The sequence below is a fragment of the Lissotriton vulgaris genome, chromosome 5 (assembly GCF_964263255.1).
Source record: "Lissotriton vulgaris chromosome 5, aLisVul1.2, whole genome shotgun sequence".
Classification (NCBI taxonomy): Eukaryota; Metazoa; Chordata; class Amphibia; order Caudata; family Salamandridae; genus Lissotriton; species Lissotriton vulgaris.
The window spans coordinates 245518563-245537097 of NC_141693.1; the positions used below are offsets into that span (position 1 = coordinate 245518563).

At 45.6% G+C, this 18535-nt stretch overlaps 1 protein-coding gene across 1 annotated transcript; it reads right to left on the reverse strand.

The window, feature by feature from the left end:
* Positions 1–626: 626 nt before the first annotated feature.
* On the reverse strand, positions 627–18031 carry HDHD3 (haloacid dehalogenase like hydrolase domain containing 3). The gene is made up of 2 exons (XM_086920031.1): positions 17974–18031; positions 627–1406 (listed from the first exon to the last, which is right to left on the reverse strand). Exon 2 carries the CDS (start codon positions 1362–1364, stop codon positions 651–653), a length of 714 nt encoding a protein of 237 aa, XP_086776157.1. The 5' UTR covers positions 1365–1406; positions 17974–18031; the 3' UTR covers positions 627–650.
* Positions 18032–18535: the final 504 nt, after the last annotated feature.

Here is an 18535-nt window from a genome sequence, read left to right on the forward strand (position 1 = left end):
GCAACTTTCCAACGTAAATTTTTATTGGTAAGTAAATTAAGCAGCAAACACAGCAGTTTGACCTGGGTTTGCATCTCTTTTGTGATGCAAACCTGGACATAAGGTGTTAGTATATCTGCCCGTTCTTCTAATTAGTCAGGGGATGCCTACAACCATACTCTCTCTGGGATTACTCCGGTGTCCTTATTTTCTTCTGTCTCCTCTGAACCATTTCTGTTATTTGGTAATAGTGCAGTGTTCCTCTGTTACTGATAGGTCCTCAAAGTGCTGAGAGGTGCATGTCGCAGTGAGGCAGGCGTGAGAATGATTAGATGGGTACTGTCTCGGTGTCACAATGCCAGCGAGTGACTCTCCCTATCCAGTGTGAAAGTGTCCCTGGCCCAGGTTTACTATCAAGGTCTCCCTCCGTCGGTATCCTCCTAGGTATGGGTCAGTGGCCTCCCCATCATCGTGGCCTCGTATCAGTGTCTCCCCAACCAGTGCCATTGTCTCCCTGTCCTCAGTGTCAGTTCCTCTGAGTCCCCAGTGTCACTGTCTCCTTGTCACCAGCTTGTCTCCAGTGTCACTACATATCAATACCTACATTTCAATACAAAAAACACATTCCCATCAATAAACACAAAAAATTAAAGTGTGCTTAGAATCCAGATTTATTCTAGGTGGACTAACAAGTCCTGAGGGCAATGCAGCAAGTGTTCTTTAGGTACTTTTTTTTCCAGTTCATCTGGGTGTCCATGCCTTAATAGTAGAAAGCTTTCCATTCCTGCATCCCGAGCTGCTCTGTAATCTTTTACATAATCATCCCCGATATGTACAGCCTGCTCTGGGGAACTCCCAGCCATGCGCAGAGCCTTCTCAAAGATCCGGATGTCTGGCTTGGCCACACCTGCTGTCTCTGAGGTCATAACAAACTGAAAATAGTGAAGAAGCCTGCAGTGGTGCAGGACCTGCTCCAGCCTATTGTCAAAATTGGAGATCACCACCATGCGGAGTCCAAGCATACAACATTTGTCTAAGGTTTCGGTCACACCTGGTAAAACTTCCCAGTTCTTCTCCGTGCTAAAATCATTATAGAGTGTCTCTGCTAAGGAGGTGAGAACTCGATCTTCATGGACACCGCTGTGCCTGAAGGTCTGTTTCACTATGTCCATCCACCACTGCTGGGAGCTCAGCCCTTGAGTAAGACCATAATTCGGAAACAGTCTGTTTTGGGCTCTATAAGCCTTTTGGAAAGACCTATTTAGAGACTCAGAAACCACTGGGATTCCCAAGCGTCGGGCTTCGGCACAGTACTGCTCTCCAACGGATCGTCGCAACTGCACCAAAGTGTCCTTGACATCCCAGGTTAGCAATTTCAACCTCATGCTTGCAGTAGCGCTTCACCAGCTCCTAGCAACGCCGTTATCCTGAAAACAAAGTAAAAACCATGAGAACATTGAATTATTGCAACATTTCACATGTCTACTTAAGACGTCTAGGGTTAAGCGGGCCAGATGGGGAGGTAGGACACTATCCAACGGGGCAGGGCACTTTTGGAATAGACTACCTCTGGATATGAGATTCCAACCTGACAGGAGGCTGTTTAGGAAGAACCTGAAGACGCTTCTTTTTGTCATTTAGGTTGGTAAAAGCTGTAGTTTTGTACTCACACACATCAGCACCAAGACGCCACGGCAATCGAGCGCTTTACAAACTTTGTATCCTATCCTATCCTACACTACGCTAATCTGTTCATTTAGGCCATGGGGACACGGTCACGTGACCTGTGTAGGAGGAAATTCGCAAACTAACATTCTGGTCTGTGAAGTTTTTGCTTTTTAACAATTGATACACATTTGATTTTTAATGTAACACTCCCTAGCTTTCTGGATCTGGGAATTGAGGGAAAGATACTGCCACATAGGCTCCCAGCACCTTATAGCTAGATAGCTGGCGTTGTTACTTTTTACTGTAGTTACTATAGGTATCTGATATAGTGCAGTCCTAGGTGCATGTAGCAGCAGAGCATGTTACAGAAACGCTGCTGTGTTTTATGCTGAAACATCTCAAATATGAAGTGTTGTTCGTAGAACAGTATGGCTCATGGGTCTAGATAAAAATGAACAATAGAAACCTGGATCGCATGCAGACAGATGCAAGAACGTGTACTTAAGAAAGAGCACTGGGCAAAGATGTTTACAAAGTATTTTAAAGTGGAAAGATTATACGACTAAAGTGCTCAAACAATTGTTTATTAGTTGGCCAATCTGACATAGATAAAAACACATGACAGACCACCTACCAGTAGATATATAGCTGAACAATTTATTCAGTTATATATTCAACATTTTGTTTTTATCTATGTCAGATTGGCCAACTAATAAAAATTCCCCTTTTGACACAATCTAGACATGTTTATCAACTATCACTCATCACCAATCATACAAAAAACCGTCTTCGCAGTAATTCTGGCGTTGCAGCACCCCAGGGTGGCATCCGGCCTCTCCTGGTGGGACCCGATGATGAAGCATGTCACCAACTAGGTTGGTGAGTGAGGGCTTTTTTAAGAACCTAGTTTGATTCTACACACTCGTTCTTCATTCTAATAAGGCACACTCTTTCGTTGTTAAGAAGTTATAATTTGGGAGCCCAAGAGTGCTCCTTAGCCACCTTCCCTCTCTCCCGTTGTTCTCCCTACATCAGGATGTAAACAGAACAATCCTAGAAAGATGGGGATAAACATTCGTGAAGATGGGCTGAAGTAGGTAACTATTCAAAATACAGACATTAGGCATAACACTGCAAAAATCAGACATAATAAGGTTTTATTGCTATTAGTACAATTTGGAGACAAAAGTTGATCAAAGGCCAGGAATTTGTACTTAAAGAGCTAAGACATAAAAGTGGCATGTGCTAAAAAGTGCTGGATAATCACAGTAGCAGTACTAGAAAAATACTGTTACATACATCAGGCGCCTGGCAGTGGCAAACTAGAAGGGCAGGAAAGGCACAATTCAGCACTGGATCAGCAAGCAATATTGGAAAGACGGAGTTTATAACCGCATCGTATTTACAGAATTCACCTAGCAGCATGCCCATACTATTTTTTCGTTAGCGAACAGATTTGAGGCTTACACACTCTGAGCACATTAGAACAAAGTTTATGCTACAAGTGCACTCCAGGATCATAGTACTATGACCCTGAGGAGATTGGGTGTGAGACTGAGTTTCTTAACAATTTATCCGCTTTGTCCAGAAATGTTATCAAGCTGGCGATTACTTGGGTCAAGCAGGAGGAAGTCAAGAGCTGCAGGTATTGTCTGTGTTCCTTGTTTAATCAGGACATGGTGAAGAAACCTTATCCGGTCGTCGGTTAACACAGGACAAATACAGAGCAGGTGTGGTAGAGATTCCTGGAACTAGTCGATGAGGCAGCACTTGTTACAGATGGGGCGACTGGCCCATGGAGGAAAAGATCTAGTGAGAAGAAGCTGCTAATGCAAATAAGGCAGAACTTAGCTTTGTATAACAAGGAGAATTGATGAGGGAGATATTTTTGCACTGATCTTTTAACATAGCTCCTAATAATAAGATCTGCATGTTATCTGCTCCTGAGGGTCCGATCCAAAAGATTCCTTATGAACCGCTACGTTTAAAGCTATTTTGAACCACTGGTGGGGGAGATTTAGATTCCAGGAGGATGCTACACATTTGAGCTCCAAAGCTTCAGAAAAAGTGATCTTCCAAAGATTTTGAGGCACCAAGTTATTCGCTGATAGCACTTTCAGCCAAATTAGGGTCTTCAGTGAGCCTTCTTTTGCGGCATATGCTGAGTGCACATATTTGAGGAGGCTAGCTTTCGGTACTAAAAGTTGATTGCTAAGCATGAATTCAAGCCTGATCTGGGCTGGAGAAGTGTGGCAAGGAGCTTAAACAGTAATCTGACAGCAGCACTCTGGGCATTGTACAGAAAAATACCCAGTTCCCCCTATAAAGAATTCTTCTTGAAGTAAGTAACTGACATTAAGAAGATTTGGGCACCCTTGATTTAGGAGTAGTGCACAGAGTATCAGTAATTTTGCCTATACCAGCATTACCACCTAGATTCCTGGTCATTAAATACTGTCAAAAATAACATAATGATATACAAAAGCCACACCTGTGGCCCTGCAGAAGCAGGGGTGAATGAGTGAAATCAAATGTTCCTGGAGAGTGATAAATTAAGTAAACTGCCTATGTAGATAGACTAGGTTAAGTCATAGTCCCTAATTCGCGATTTAGGCATTAGGTCTACATAATTACTTCAAATATTGCAAGCCTTGGTTAGCATAGGATATATAATTCCCTTCTTACATTCACAACCCTACTCTGTTGGTTGCAGAAATGTTACATGTAGTCATATACAATTTCCTCAACAACACTCTTCCATGGTTCATGGCAATACATGTGTGTATTTGGGAATATTTAAGATTGTTAAAGTAAGAACTTAAGTTCTTGGTCGTCAACGCCTTAACTTAGTGGTAGTAAAATTACTGTATGGTGATTCTTCCACCTTTACCACTAGCAAAGCAGAAGTTACATTGTTGTTTCTTTGGTCTTACTACATGTGGGGGGGGGAAATATACTTTTAAGAATTATGTGACAGAAGAAGATTGACAGAATACAGTGATGAGTAATCCAGGTCTACAATTAGATGAGGAATATTGAGTGAGATCACACATATTTAATTAATGTTGTGACAAAAAGGTGTTATGAATCAATCCTGATGACATTTTTATTATTTATTGTGTGTGACATATGAATTAGGAAATTTAAAAAAATAATATTCATGTAAGACATCCCTAAAACTGAATTTAATGACCTAGAGAGCTGAAATCTCCTGGATATGACTTTCTTGCCATCCCTCCAGGCTTGTAGAACAGCAATGATATGGCTCTGGGAAAAAAAATATGTTTAATGGGGAGGACATACTTCGAAAATAAGGTGTACATTACACCTGATTAATATTAAACAATATATTAATTTGTGACCGTGTTAGGTAATAGTGAGAGACTAGATAACGTCATTATAACAATAGAAAATTAGTTTCAGCATTCTATAAAGTTCCATACTTTTATGAGAAGATTGATTTAATTAGATACTTCACTATATAATTTATGTCCGTAGCGGGATGGGAATATATAGCATTGTAGATGCTCATGAAGTGAAATGAAATCAAAAGTAGTTTTCTATAGCGCGAACTGCCACTCCTAACGGAGTCTCCTGGCGCTGTAAGTAGCAACAGATCAGATATGTAAAATAAACCTAGATAAGCTTTAGGCAGCAAGCATCCGATATTCTGAATATGCATGTCTTTAACAATTTCCTAAACAGCCCCTCCTGTTCAACAACTTTTTGTTCCTTAGGCATACTATTCCAGGCTTTTGCTCCCAAAACGGTAGCTGATCTTCCGCCTCTAGTGGCTAATTTAAATGCTGGAACCCTGAGCAGATTTGCAGTAGTAGACCTCAGTGTTCTTACAGTGGTATGAGGCCTGAATCTTGCTGAGAGATATCTTGGGCCCAGGTGACGGTGGGCCCTAAAAGTTGTCAGTAAGAGTTTGAACAGGATTCTTTTGTGAACCGGGAGCCAATGAAGAGCCTTCAATGCGGCCGAGTAACAGATGAGTGTTAACATTTCCAGTATAACGGTGAAATGGACATCTAGATTAAGTTATATTTTTACTGCACCTTACACCAACAGTAAACTATAGACACAACATGGATTCAAGCATATAGCTGACAAAACGTTTGTCATCTCCAAGGCACACTCTGATATACCCATGCACACTATTAGCCCCTCTTAGCCAACTTTTGACACTATCATGAACACAGCTGAGCTCCTAGCCATCTACCTGACTAAGAGTTATTTGTAACCTCAAAGGCACATCCAGACCAAGTTATACTCTCATCTCACCCCTAATCCTGCACCGACAGTACATATTAAATATAACCTGTCCCTGTCTCATTCACCTGGCATCATGCTGTACAGTTAGCGAGGGTTCGACTCTAAAAAGAGGCACATTAAGCATTCTGATGGCTTAAAGTTACCACATCCCTGCTTTGGAGTGGGTGGTGTCCCAGAATTGCTCTTAGGAAACTGCAGAGGGGGCCCTATGAGGGAGGATTAGCGGTGCCGGATGTCCGCCTATATTATTGGGCGCCGCAGCTGATTAATGTCAATGGTTGGGTGTTTGCCCCGCTGGACGAACCAGCCTATTGGGTAGATAGGTAAGCCTTCGGCAGTGGTACCTATTTAGCAGCCCTCTATACTAGGGGTAGGCGCGGTTGTCCACTGCCTCCCCAAACGGCAGCGGTGGAAGGAGTGTGGAAACGGGCGACAAAATTGCTAGGATGGGAGGCGAAGCTTACGGAGCAGACTCCTCTGTGGGCCGGGACATTACTGTTGGCAGTGGCGAAGCTACAGGGTCTGCGTCAGTGGAGCCTGATTGGTATTGATGTGCTGGGTGATGTTTGGAAACGGGGAGAGAAGGTGAGTTTTGCAGACTTGGAGGCTGAGTTCCAGATGGGGAATGGGGAGTTCCCACACTTCCAGCAGCTTAAACATGCCCTGCACAGACACCTAACTCAAGGGGAGGAGCTACCCGAGTATGCTCCGTTGGAGGATAGACTGCTACTAGACCCATGATTGAGAAAGCTTTCTCCCTCACGTACAGGAAGCTCATTAATAATATTGCGGACACACTGGGCCCCTTGCGGGAAAAGTGGGAGTCAGATCTGGGGTTGCTGGAGGAGGATGATTGGAGGGAGGCCCTGCAATGTCCCCGAGAAGTGGCGATACGCGCCAGGTTCCGACTCGTCCAACTGCGCATCCTGCATAGGTCATACACAACACGAACGACGCAATACATTATAGGCTATGTGGACTCTCGATTTTGCTTGCAGGGGGGCGGTGAAGAAGGGACCTTCTACATAATGTGGCATTGCGCCAAAATCAGGACGTACTGGTCCAGTCTAGCAGGCATTATGTCTGAGGTGGTGGGAGCGGACGTGCCGCTGGAGGCCAGATGGCATGTTTTGGGAGTCACTAGCGACATCACCTGGCCGAAATGAGACAAAGTGTGGTTGGCTCTGGCGAGTATGGTAGCCAAGAGAAATATCGCCAGGTTGTGGGGTAGTGCTCTTGTGCCTACGATGGAGGAGTGGGAACGAGATTTGGACTGGTGCCAACGGGCTGAAAAAGTTATCTATAAGAGTCGAGGTTGTCCCAAAAAATGGGAGAAAATATGGGCAGCTTGGAGGAGGTACCGTGGAGAGTGGATGGACTCACAGGCAGATGAGGAGCCGACCTGGGGAAGGGATGGTGTGGAACTTTGTACTCATTAGCTGTGCTTTTTGCTGCTGACGTCCTGCGGCACATGTTCTGTATTGGAATCCTTAGGATGCGGATGCCCTAGGGAGGGCCGCACAATGGACCTCGTGGGGGGAGAGGGGAGTGGGGTGGGGTTGGTGAATATAATATGTCTGCTTTGTTGAGCCCAGAGTCGGGGGTCCAGTGGGGATGTGTCAGTGTTTATGGGAGGGGTCTGTAGTGATGGGTGGGTTTAGAGGCTTTATTGATGAATCTGCGGCTGATTTTATTTGTAAATTGTCCATGAACTTCCGTTGCGAACTGATGTGCACTGTTATGGAGCTGGTTATTTAAATAAAAAGATTTCCCCCCCCAAAAAAGTTACCACACCCATGTACACGTATAATGGCATTAACTACTGAAAACAGGCAAAGATGTTTAGAGAACTCCACAACTAACTGAAACCATGCACTGGACACCAAATCATCCCAGGAGTATAACAAATACCAAAAACAAAAAGACCTAACAGTGGGACCTTCCAGCTGCCAGCACCTAACCTAATATCACTCCATCAGTATTGTCCCTTATACTTACAAGGGTTTGTGTGTACACTGGATAGCACCCACCATCACAGTGCTTGTTCCCTCAGGAACCTAACAATTTAGAACAGAACAGGTGCACCACACAACAAAATTTGAACAATAGGGACAATTATAAAGTCCATATCCAGAAAGAAAAGTGCTTCAGTTTTTCTTTTTATCCCAGTTTCATTTTGCGTAGATAAAAACAGAGTCCAGTTCTAAAGACAACCCACAGTACAGCCGAAGCGTTTCATCCTAGTACAGGACTTCTTCAGGGCACTAGAGGATGGTGGAGTCAAATACTTCCATGAACTGAGAGGTCCTATAAATCTCTGCTCGTAAGCTGTTTCCCATCCAGTAAATTCTATAATTATATCAAAAGTATGGTACCATCTAATGGAGGCCACAACCGAAAAGTAATTCTGAGCACGTCCCACCCTGATGGGTTCCAACGCTGCCAGAGTATATTACGATGAAGTTCAAAGTGAATCCTGTAGCAATTTATCTTCAGAGTGTCACACGAGGGTCTAGAAATAAGACGGATGGAACCACTTGATAACGGGTAGGCTTATGCGATGAAAAGCACCCACAGCAGGACCCATAGAGCTACAAGGAACAGAGGACGTCCCATCGCCAAACAATTCTTTGAATAGTAGACCAAAGAAGCAGGGAAACAGAACCTGCAATATAATAATTGCAGTCAACGGAAGTACTGGAAAACGTGGAAGCAATGGCAAGCCCAGCAGCAACCAATTTACATTATCATGCGCTTCCTTTCACTTAATGCACTGCAGATATCCAATACAGACTATAGTACTAGTGTACAATTCCATTCACTTTGATTATGTTGTAATTCAAGATGTGCAAATCCTTTTTTTTGCAGACCTACATTTGACTTGAAGTGCTAATCGTTTGTTAATATGTCCCTCTACCTAAATAAAAGTAAAAGAACTGTAGTCTGCATGACAGGAGAACCCAATATTCCATCTGGGAACAGGGTGATTAGTGAGGGAGATAAACAATATTCCGAATGGAATCACTTCAATCTTTTGTGAGAAACGGTGTTATGTGTACAGTAACAAGTTCAATAAGTGTCCGATGAAAGGCCTTGAAGAAACAAGGACTCATTGAGTATCCAGTGTAGATGCCCCATACTAGGTGGTCCTTTAAGGAATCAGACGACTGGAGCTTTTGGGCCCGTCGCTAATCTGCGACACCAATACATAAGACAGTTCAATGCAAATAGTCAAATGTCCTTCTGCCAATGAAGACCATTCAAGCATAATTTTCATTTAATGGCCGTAATTACCTGCAGTTTCAAGTACCGATGATGACCCGGTCAACTTTATGAACCATCGGTCGAAAAAATTACATATCACCCTCAACAGATTTTCTTACTTTAGGAACTGTAATATATATCTACTGTTCTCTTGTGCGTTACCTTAATACGTTTCTTGATTGTTTTATTGTTGATCTTAAAACCTCACTTTGCTATTTGCACTAAATGTTACCCTGTTGTATTAACCCCTTCGATGCTCATGACGGAACGGTTCCGTCATGAGCATCGGTTGAGCTGTGCTCATGACAGAACCGTTCCGTCATGACCACACCCATTAACATTAGGATCCAGCACACCAGGAAAATCTCCTTACCAGCCATGAGGTTAACTTGTGAACACTGTAAAGCTTGACCAGAAGCACAGTGCCTGAGTAAATTCTGTGATTTGTGTTACATAACAGACCTTGCTTCGGACATGTATTTAACTTCTACTTATGTCTACAGAATCACACAACGTCTCACAAAAGATTGAAGTGATTCCATTGGAAACATGGTCTTTTTTCCACGACTTTACCGGTCCAAGATGGCAGGGGGTTCTGAGATACAAGCGAATTTGTGATTTTTACGACAAGGTAGTCAACATAAGAAACCTATTCTTCTTTGTATATAAGGACTGGATACTATGAGTTGTTTAATTCTTACATTTTCAAGGTATTCAGGACTGTGCTCAGGTTTGTTTGTTATGCAGTGCAGTAGGTCTGGGGGGAAATCACCTAAGGGACAGACTGACAATGTTAATGTTTGGCTCTAAAAGGAGCTGAAAAATTCAGCTCCTTTTACAGCCAAACATTTCAGCCTGAAAGTGCCCAGGACCTGGCTTTGTGCCCGGCAGCCTCTAAGTGAGCCAATCTATATCCAATAAGCCTTACCTACACTTCCCAACCATATGCATACTTCAACACAACCAACAGATTCCTGGACCATCTATTCTTCTTCTTCTAAACATCATAACCGAGATCACAATTCCATACCATCATGCGGCACTCCCCTCCTCTCCATCTGCATTGCTCCCCAACTAAACTCAGTACCACTACAATTCCGCACCACCAGTGTCAGTTACCCCTTTTGGGCTCAAAACACCACACACTGATTGTTGATGCCCCTGCTTTGTTCCTTAGTCTCGTTTACCCAACTAGTCAATGATACCGCCCATCTCCTGCTCCAATAACAGGGCACGCAAAATACAATCCTTGATCCCTCCCTCAAAGGCTCACAATTTCGATTGGAGATTATAGGGATATGAAGAGTAGGGAAAGCATATCATCATCATCAACTTTATTTCGGCAACATATTGCCATAAAAGATACAGAAAAGCATTACATTCAGAACAGCTAAAAATAGAAGAATAAAAACATTATAAAACCAGTTTATAAAACGAGGACCAGCCTCATACATACAAACATTATTACTGTAATAGATTTACAATTTAGCAGTTGTCATACGTCCCCAATTAATAGGTGTCTTCTCTTGTGCCAGACTATTCCCAGGTATTTGGCTATTGCAAAAACTATAAGCCCAGATAAATCAGTTTTGAAAACCCTATATGCATACAGACATTGGGAGAACCCCAGGTTTTTACACACCGGGACAATCCATTGCCTCCTAGCCTGCGCATAAGCATTGCAAAAAACAGTATGTGCAACTCAGTTTCTTGCTCTAGTTTACACCCTGGACAATGGCTCGGCGAGGACTCGTACCATTTACTGGTATAAGCTCGGATCGGCAAACTGCCGTACCTCCATTGAAGATACAATTTCCTACGGGTGATTGGAAATATAACATCTAAGACAGGTTAAAATCTGTAGATGTCCTTAGCCATTAAAAATGATTCCGTTAAGGTGCCCAAGCCTGTACTTTGTGAGTGTGCAGCAAGTTTGCTTTCATGATACAGTGTGGCAAGCCGCCTCCGTGTGACCCTAGAGCATGATGACAGTGGATCGGACCATAAGGTGAGTAGTCCTAATCGCCCTAGTTCATTCTTTATGTAATTTAACCAGGGAATTTTCCCAACATTTGAGAGGGTAAGGATTTCCTGCAATTCTGACCTATAATTGAGTAACTCTGGTACAGTCCATAACCTACGCCAAAATATTAAAGGCCGTAGGACCAAATCTTCTTCAAGGGGTCTCAAACCCAAATCAAGCCTCATTGGTAACAAGGGGGTGCTAGGAGGAAGTGATAAAAGCTGTCTAATAAATGTTTTCTTTGTTGCTACTAGGTCACTTTTACACGCGTAGCCCCAGAGTTCGCTTCCATACAGAACCGCTCCCCTGGCCTGTGCTCTGTAGATCTCTAACGGTGGACCAACCGACTTGGAGGAAGATTTATTTTTACTTACGAGCTTAATAATTACACCTGCTATTTGGGCCAACTTTAATTGAGATTTCTCTTGGTGGTGCTCCCACAACATCTTTTCGTTTAGGGTGATCCCCAGGTACTCGAAGGTTCGGACCCTTTCTAGCCTGTTAGCACCAATATACGGATTATGGCGAGTTTTAGGTGGTGGATTGAAAACCATATATTTGGGTTTCAATGCATTGATTTCAAGGCCATGGTCTTGACAAAAAGCCTCGAAACCATCGAGGACTCGCTGTATCCCCATTGGCGACTTGGACAGCAGCAGGGTGTCGTCTGCGAACATAATCGCCGGCACCCTGCAAGTTTGGGGGCATCGCTGTTTTCAACCCCGTTCAGATGGGCAATGACCCCGTTGACATAGAGGCAGAACAGGGTCGGTGCTAACACACAACCCTGTCTAAACCCCCTGTCAACGGGGAATCTATTGGATAGAGTTCCCTCCCTGCCACATCTGACCTGCGCGAAGTTATCTGTGTGTAATCTGATAACTATATTTAGGAGATGTTGCGGGACCCCCAGGTTAGAAAGCACGGACCAGAGTTTCCTACGGGGTACAAGATCAAAGGCCGCTCGTAGGTCAACGAATACAGTATAGAGGCTGCCACCCTCCAACTGTACCATTTTCCAGAATAAGAGGGCGAGACGGAAAACTGGATCTATAGTAGATACTTTATTCCTGAACCCAGCTTGATAGGGGCTCAGAACAGAGTGGTCTAGCATCCATTCTAACAGGCGATCCAAGATCAGCCTCGCAAAAATCTTTTGTGGGACGTCGATTAAGCTGATGGGCCTATAATTGGCTGGGAGCAGAGGAGAACCCTTCTTAAAGATGGGGACGATCTCCGCCCCCAGCCAAGTAGTAGGCACAGACATCCCTCCTAGAATTGCGTTGAATACCACCTGTAGGTATGGAGCCCACACCGTAGGTTCGTGTTTGAATAAATCGCCTTAGAGTTTATCCAACCTTGGGGCTTTTTCTGCAGAGAGTCTAGAAATAGCTGCCCCAACCTCCGCCATGGTGAATTTATCCGACTCCAGAGATGGCATGAGGGTGGAACCTTCCACTAGGTCTGCTTGGTCCCCGGACTGATCTATATCGGCCTGCACATACAATGATCGAAAATGGGCCTCCCACACACTGGGTGCAATGTTAGCATCAACTGCTGGAGTTGGATCAGCAGAGCCGCTTTTGACAATCTGCCAGAATTTCCGGGCGTCTCTGGATTTGAGAGCACCCATCATGTCTGTCCAGTTGTCATTGTCCCATTCGATCTTGGCGTTATGGATAAGATGTTTATACTCCTTCCTCTTAGCCCTAATCAGTACAATCTTATCATGTTGCTTCATGGCCTCTAATAGGTCAGTTTTGGCCTTCCTGCAGGCAGCGTTATACCACGAAGCACGCATCCCCCTGCCCTTTTTTACCCTCTGTACTGGGTTCAATACCTCGGCTAGGGTACCACACAGCTCCAGATGAATGTCCCCCAATTCTCTATAGCTCTCTACAGACGGGAGTTGCTGGATAAGATTTTCAACTTTTTGTAAGACTGGGACAGTCTTCGCGTACAACCTCTGAATATCTTTGGGGTTTCCTCTAATTTTGGGCCATCTAACTCTATGCCGATTGCTAGATAGGATCATACTCGACTCCATGAAATCATCATCGCCCCCCTGAGTGGAAAGAGTAAGACCCGGCACCGCAAATTTTCAAATCAGCACATTGTGGTCACTTTCATCTCGGGGATTACATTGAAGTCCACAACTCTGACCCAGTCGCACGTTTCCACAAATATATAGTCCAGGCGAGAATTGTGCCCTAGTTTGTTAAAAGTCGGTTTAGGAGGGATATCTCCGCTTGCCCGGCCATTACAGGCCCTTAGAGAATTTACTAGGGTCAAGCACATAATTTGGGTGGCTAATGGTGTCCAGTATTTCACTGGAGGGCCTACAGAGGAGGGATTCCCCATTGGTCATCCTCCTCCATGGTTGCGCCTTCCAGAAATGATGGGAGCGGCTCAAATTGACAATTGAAGTCTCCCCCAACCACGTACGGGGTGCCTTGCGGGATGGAACTCAAAAACAGTGCTAATTCCTCAATTGTGCCAGAGACATTTGCTATACCCACTGGTCTTGAATAAACATTGACCAATGCCAGTTTAACAGCATTTGGCCACTCCAGATGTACACATTGGACGTCCACAGAGTTGGTTTCGAGGGACCTCACATTACACCCCAGATGGGAGCCCACCCAGATAAGTAGTCCGCCAGATAGGCGTCTCCCTCCCCCCCCCATTTCGCCAAGATTGAAAATGTGGCAAACCCCGCACGCCAATGGTCTTCCCTAGCCCATGTCTCCTGGAAAAGGCAAACATCTTGTGCGTCTATAAATGACCCCCAGTCAGGGGAGTCAAGTTTATTAGCCAGTCCCGCCAAATTCCAGGAAACAATAGAGATAGAACCCATATCTTTATTAGTGCAATTGTTTGGCCCATTTACATCTGGATCAGGTAAATCCAGAGTGAACTGCAAACGGTTCCGGTCACAAGGGATAGTACTCCTGTCGTTGGGACTGTGGGAAGATTTCTCACATGCCCCGGCTAAAATAAGTGGTCCGTTATCAACATCTCAGACCCCATCTTTACTCGATACGCTGGCAGTAAGCACCCCTATGCCTCAAGTGCAACTAGACCCAGCTAGGCTAGTGCACCGCTGCTGTTTAGCCCCACCCCTGATGCCATGTCAGTCGACCATGTCCAGGCAACTAAATCTGTTGGGGTGCAAAAATGGACTATATGGGCCGTGATGATAGGGCGAGTTCCAGTCACCTCTCCCGCGGACTCTTGGTGGCGGCCTTGACCAGTCACCCCTGCGAGGTCTTCTGGGTGTTACCCATGACCAGCCCTCATCCGTCTCATCCCCAAATCGCTCAAATTTGTCAGGATAGAAGGATGACAGTGGCAGAGTTTGTATAGAGGTGTCTGGTGAAGCCAGAGGCCAGTTACAGATATGGGCCACCGTCCTCGGGTCCCTGAAGTTTACCAGGACACAGTCACCAGTGGTATTTTTCCTTGTCGAACCCACCCATGGTACTCGTCTGACTAACATAATTTCACTGTTGACCCCAGGGGGGAGAGGTCTATATGTATTTAACCAACTAAGGACCTTATTTTTCAAAGATGTAAAAGTTTCATTAACAGAAATAGCAAGCTCGGGAACTCCGCTTAGGATGACCACAAACGGGGCTGTCTCAGGGGGAAGGTGAATAGCTCGCTTATTACTGTGGGTTTTGCCCTCCGAGACAAATTGCCCCTCTGTCACCATGGTCCTAGTTATGCCCAAAGATGGTTTACTAGAAGGGATAAGAGATGGGGGGGGTTGGGAAGATGGAGGTGGAATACTTGGGGTAGGGGGGACTACAGAAAGAACTGGTCCCACTACGATTTCAGCCACATGATTTTTAGCCGGATTCCCCTGTTGGTGATTAACTACCTTAAGATAATCTGCGGTAGCCCCTGTTGCTTCTTCTATTCTTGTAAGACTAGCCTCCATTTGCGAGAGTCTAACTTCAAGCAGGTGAATTAAAGACTCAAGCAAACTGCCCAAGTTGTTATGCTCAGCTAAGACTTCACCCGCCCCTCGAAGACCATTGGCTGATAGTAAGCTAACAGAGTACTGGGTGGTTGTGAACCTGTGTGTTAGCTTGGATATTGGTATCTAAAGGTATGGGCTCGCCTTCATTCCTCCCCTTCTTATTATCTGTAGGATTGTGATGTTTAGGGACCTTCGCCTTTTTACCCCCCGATGTATGTGGCCCACGCTTCCTTTTAGGGATTGCTCCTTCCCTATGCCCTTGGTGGGGTTGATTGGGTAACCCAACATTCTCATTTGCAGATGGTGTAACTACAGTGCTTGGTGATGGGACTAACTCCGGGGTAACGGAAATGTTCAAAGGGGAATCCCTCGGTTGAACCGCAGTACTTTCTTGATTCGATTGAGTAATAATTAATACATTAGCCTCCACTGGAGTTCCTGTCTAGCGGGGGTTAAGGCTTTGGCTATATGGCCTAGGGAGGACCGCTTAGCGTTCTCAATTCCCATGGAAAGTCTGCGCTCCAGGGTGGCAATTTCATGTGTCAAAAGAGAATTAGCTCGAATGATAAAATTGTCCATAGCACCAACTACTGTGTGTGCAGCAGAATTTGCCGCTTTGCTCCTAGTTTCTCGTCCCGCCATCTTATATTCAAGTGGTCACAATCCCAGTTCAGGATCAGAGTCAAATCTTACCCCTATGTAGTAGCTGGATCAATCTCCTGATGCGACAGCCAAGAGGGGTGCCCGGTCCGGTCTCAATCGGTCTCTAACGGGCTACAACGGGCCCGCCCTTGGCCCGGGCTTCGCCCGGCGCTGCCCACGCACGTCCCGCGTATCGCGGGTTTGAGCGTGATTAAGTAGGAGGAGGTGGGGCGGGAAGAGTCACCAGGTGCGGCCGGTGGAGCGCCGCAGTCACTGCTGGGACTCGCAGTCCCGCTCTGTCTGATTTCCCCCGGCAGTCACCCTCAATGTCCAGGTCCAATGTCAAGGTGAGCAGGGAGTAGCTTCCAAATCTCCCGGCGAGCACAGAAACAACCAAACACCTCTTGCCTCCACAACCGCGACTACGAGCGGCCCCCGCAGAGCGGGGGCCGCGAGTCGTGAAGAGGACCTGGGAGGCGGGGCGGGAAGAGTCACCAGGTGCGGCCGGTGGAGCGCCGCAGTCACTGCTGGGACTCGCAGGCCCGCTCTGTCCGATTTCCCCCGGCAGTCACCCTCAATGTCCAGGTCCAATGTCCAGGTGAGCAGGGAGTAGCTTCCAAATCTCCCGGCGAGCACAGAAACAACCAAACACCTCTTGCCTCCACAACCGCGACTACGAGCGGCACCCACGGAGCGGGGGCCGCGAGTCGTGAAGAGGACCTGGGAGGCGGGCGGGAAGAGTCACCAGGTGCGGCCGGTGGAGCGCTGCAGTCACTGCTGGGACTCGCAGTCCCGCTCTGTCCGATTTCCCCCGGCAGTCACCCTCAATGTCCAGGTCCAATGTCCAGGTGAGCAGGGAGTAGCTTCCAAATCTCCCGGCGAGCACAGAAACAACCAAACACCTCTTGCCTCCACAACCGCGACTACGAGCGCATATGGTTAACTAACAATACTCCTGTTCGCCCCTTGCAGTCAATCTGAAAGAGAAGCCAAAAGTTATGGCTTCAGTATTTCTCACGCTCCTCCTCTATCACTACTTTTAATTGGAGGCATGGGGTCTTCCTAGAACACAATTACATTGCCTCCTAAAAAGGATAGGTTAAAGGAACGCGGAACTACCCGGTCGCAGACATTAGCTTCCACAACACCCTCGACCCAACCAACATTGGGAATGCTGTTACACAGAAACAGGTGAACAGTTACACAGAGAATATCTGACACTAGGACAAAAAAGTGGCATAGACATTGGGAGGGTACCATGCTGACTCTGGCTCAAAAACACTATGATACTGGAAAAGGTAGACGTAGATACAGGGACTGGGGTGCATTAACAATAACGTGGAGAGAAACCAACAACAGGACAAGAATACATGGACAAAGACCGATTTACTATAGATAACCAACACATTGATATGGACAGAATAAAGGAGGAAGTCTAGTGGGCGTGTATATATGCATCCTAGTATATGAAAGAAATTATTTCAGGATGGCGGCACACTGATGACACTGAGTGGGAGAACGAAAGACTGTCACTGGAAAAGGAAGTCTCTGAAAATGGGGGGATAGAACAATAGATAAAAAATGCAGAAAAATGCCTTAGGAAAACGCCTTTAAGGATGACGATGAAATGGACTGTACTTCTCCTTTCACTGCCACTCTCCACTCCTACCAATATTCACTTAATCCGTAATCAGCCACCTCCTATGTCACTGCCCTCCACAGTGTTTATCATTTTCTCCTGTTCCCATCTTTGCTGTCACTGCCCACCACCCGTGTGAGGTAATGCAAGGCTGGCCCAAATAACGATGACCTCAGACACTGTTGTGTAGTAAGTAACAAGCCACGAGTTTAGTGCCTCGGGCAATTTTATTACGTTCCCTTCTCTACTTCACGGCCCAGACCATCCCATACGTAGGTGGAGGGTTTAGGTAGTGAACAACCCTTCTACCTCCGCTTGCAGTGGGCTCGACCACTAACACAACAACACAAGCCACCACAGTCCTCTTCTATTGTCATTACTCCCTCCTTTCCAGTTCACCTTTGCCTCGGCCTCTTTTTCTTCACGAGTCAGTACGAATACATTGGTTCCCCGTCGCTGCCCTCTGCCCTCTGCCCTCTGCCCACCATTTCTGACCTTTATCGCAGGAGCAGATAAGCCACAGCGGGCATATTGTTCACTCGGCACTGGCAATGCGTTGCTCTATTCGTTGATGCAAGCACAACTGTCTTTAGAGAACGGCTGAATTGGCGCACTAGCCATAAAATGACATGAGTGGGTTACACGCACGACCTCTAAAAACGATGTTATAATTAACAAGACTTTTTCCGGGATGAAAGTAGTCGGATATTCAAACTGCAAAACTACCCCAGAATATACCGAAGGCGTGGCAGCCCTGCACAGAGTTTAGATAACTCTATGTGTTGTGAACTGACTGGAAGTTAACGCTCAGACGTCTGTAGGAGCATCGTGTTGGCTTATGAATAAATAGAACTCATTCCTAAAACATTGTGGGAAGTTCTTAACACTATGTAATCAAGGAAAACATGTTCCGGTTTTGGGTATTCCTTTTACAAATTATTGATTTTTTGCATATTTTATATAGCGCGAACTCGACTTGAAGGTATTGGAGCGCTTTACATGATATTTACTTTACACATTCAGGGACGGGGATCCCAGGATGTGGACGCGACCTCGA

What these genes read in the sequence shown, in the direction of transcription:
- HDHD3 (XM_086920031.1), bottom strand. Translation starts at nt 1,364, where the DNA reads ATGAGGTTGAAATTGCTAACCTGGGATGTCAAGGACACTTTGGTGCAG.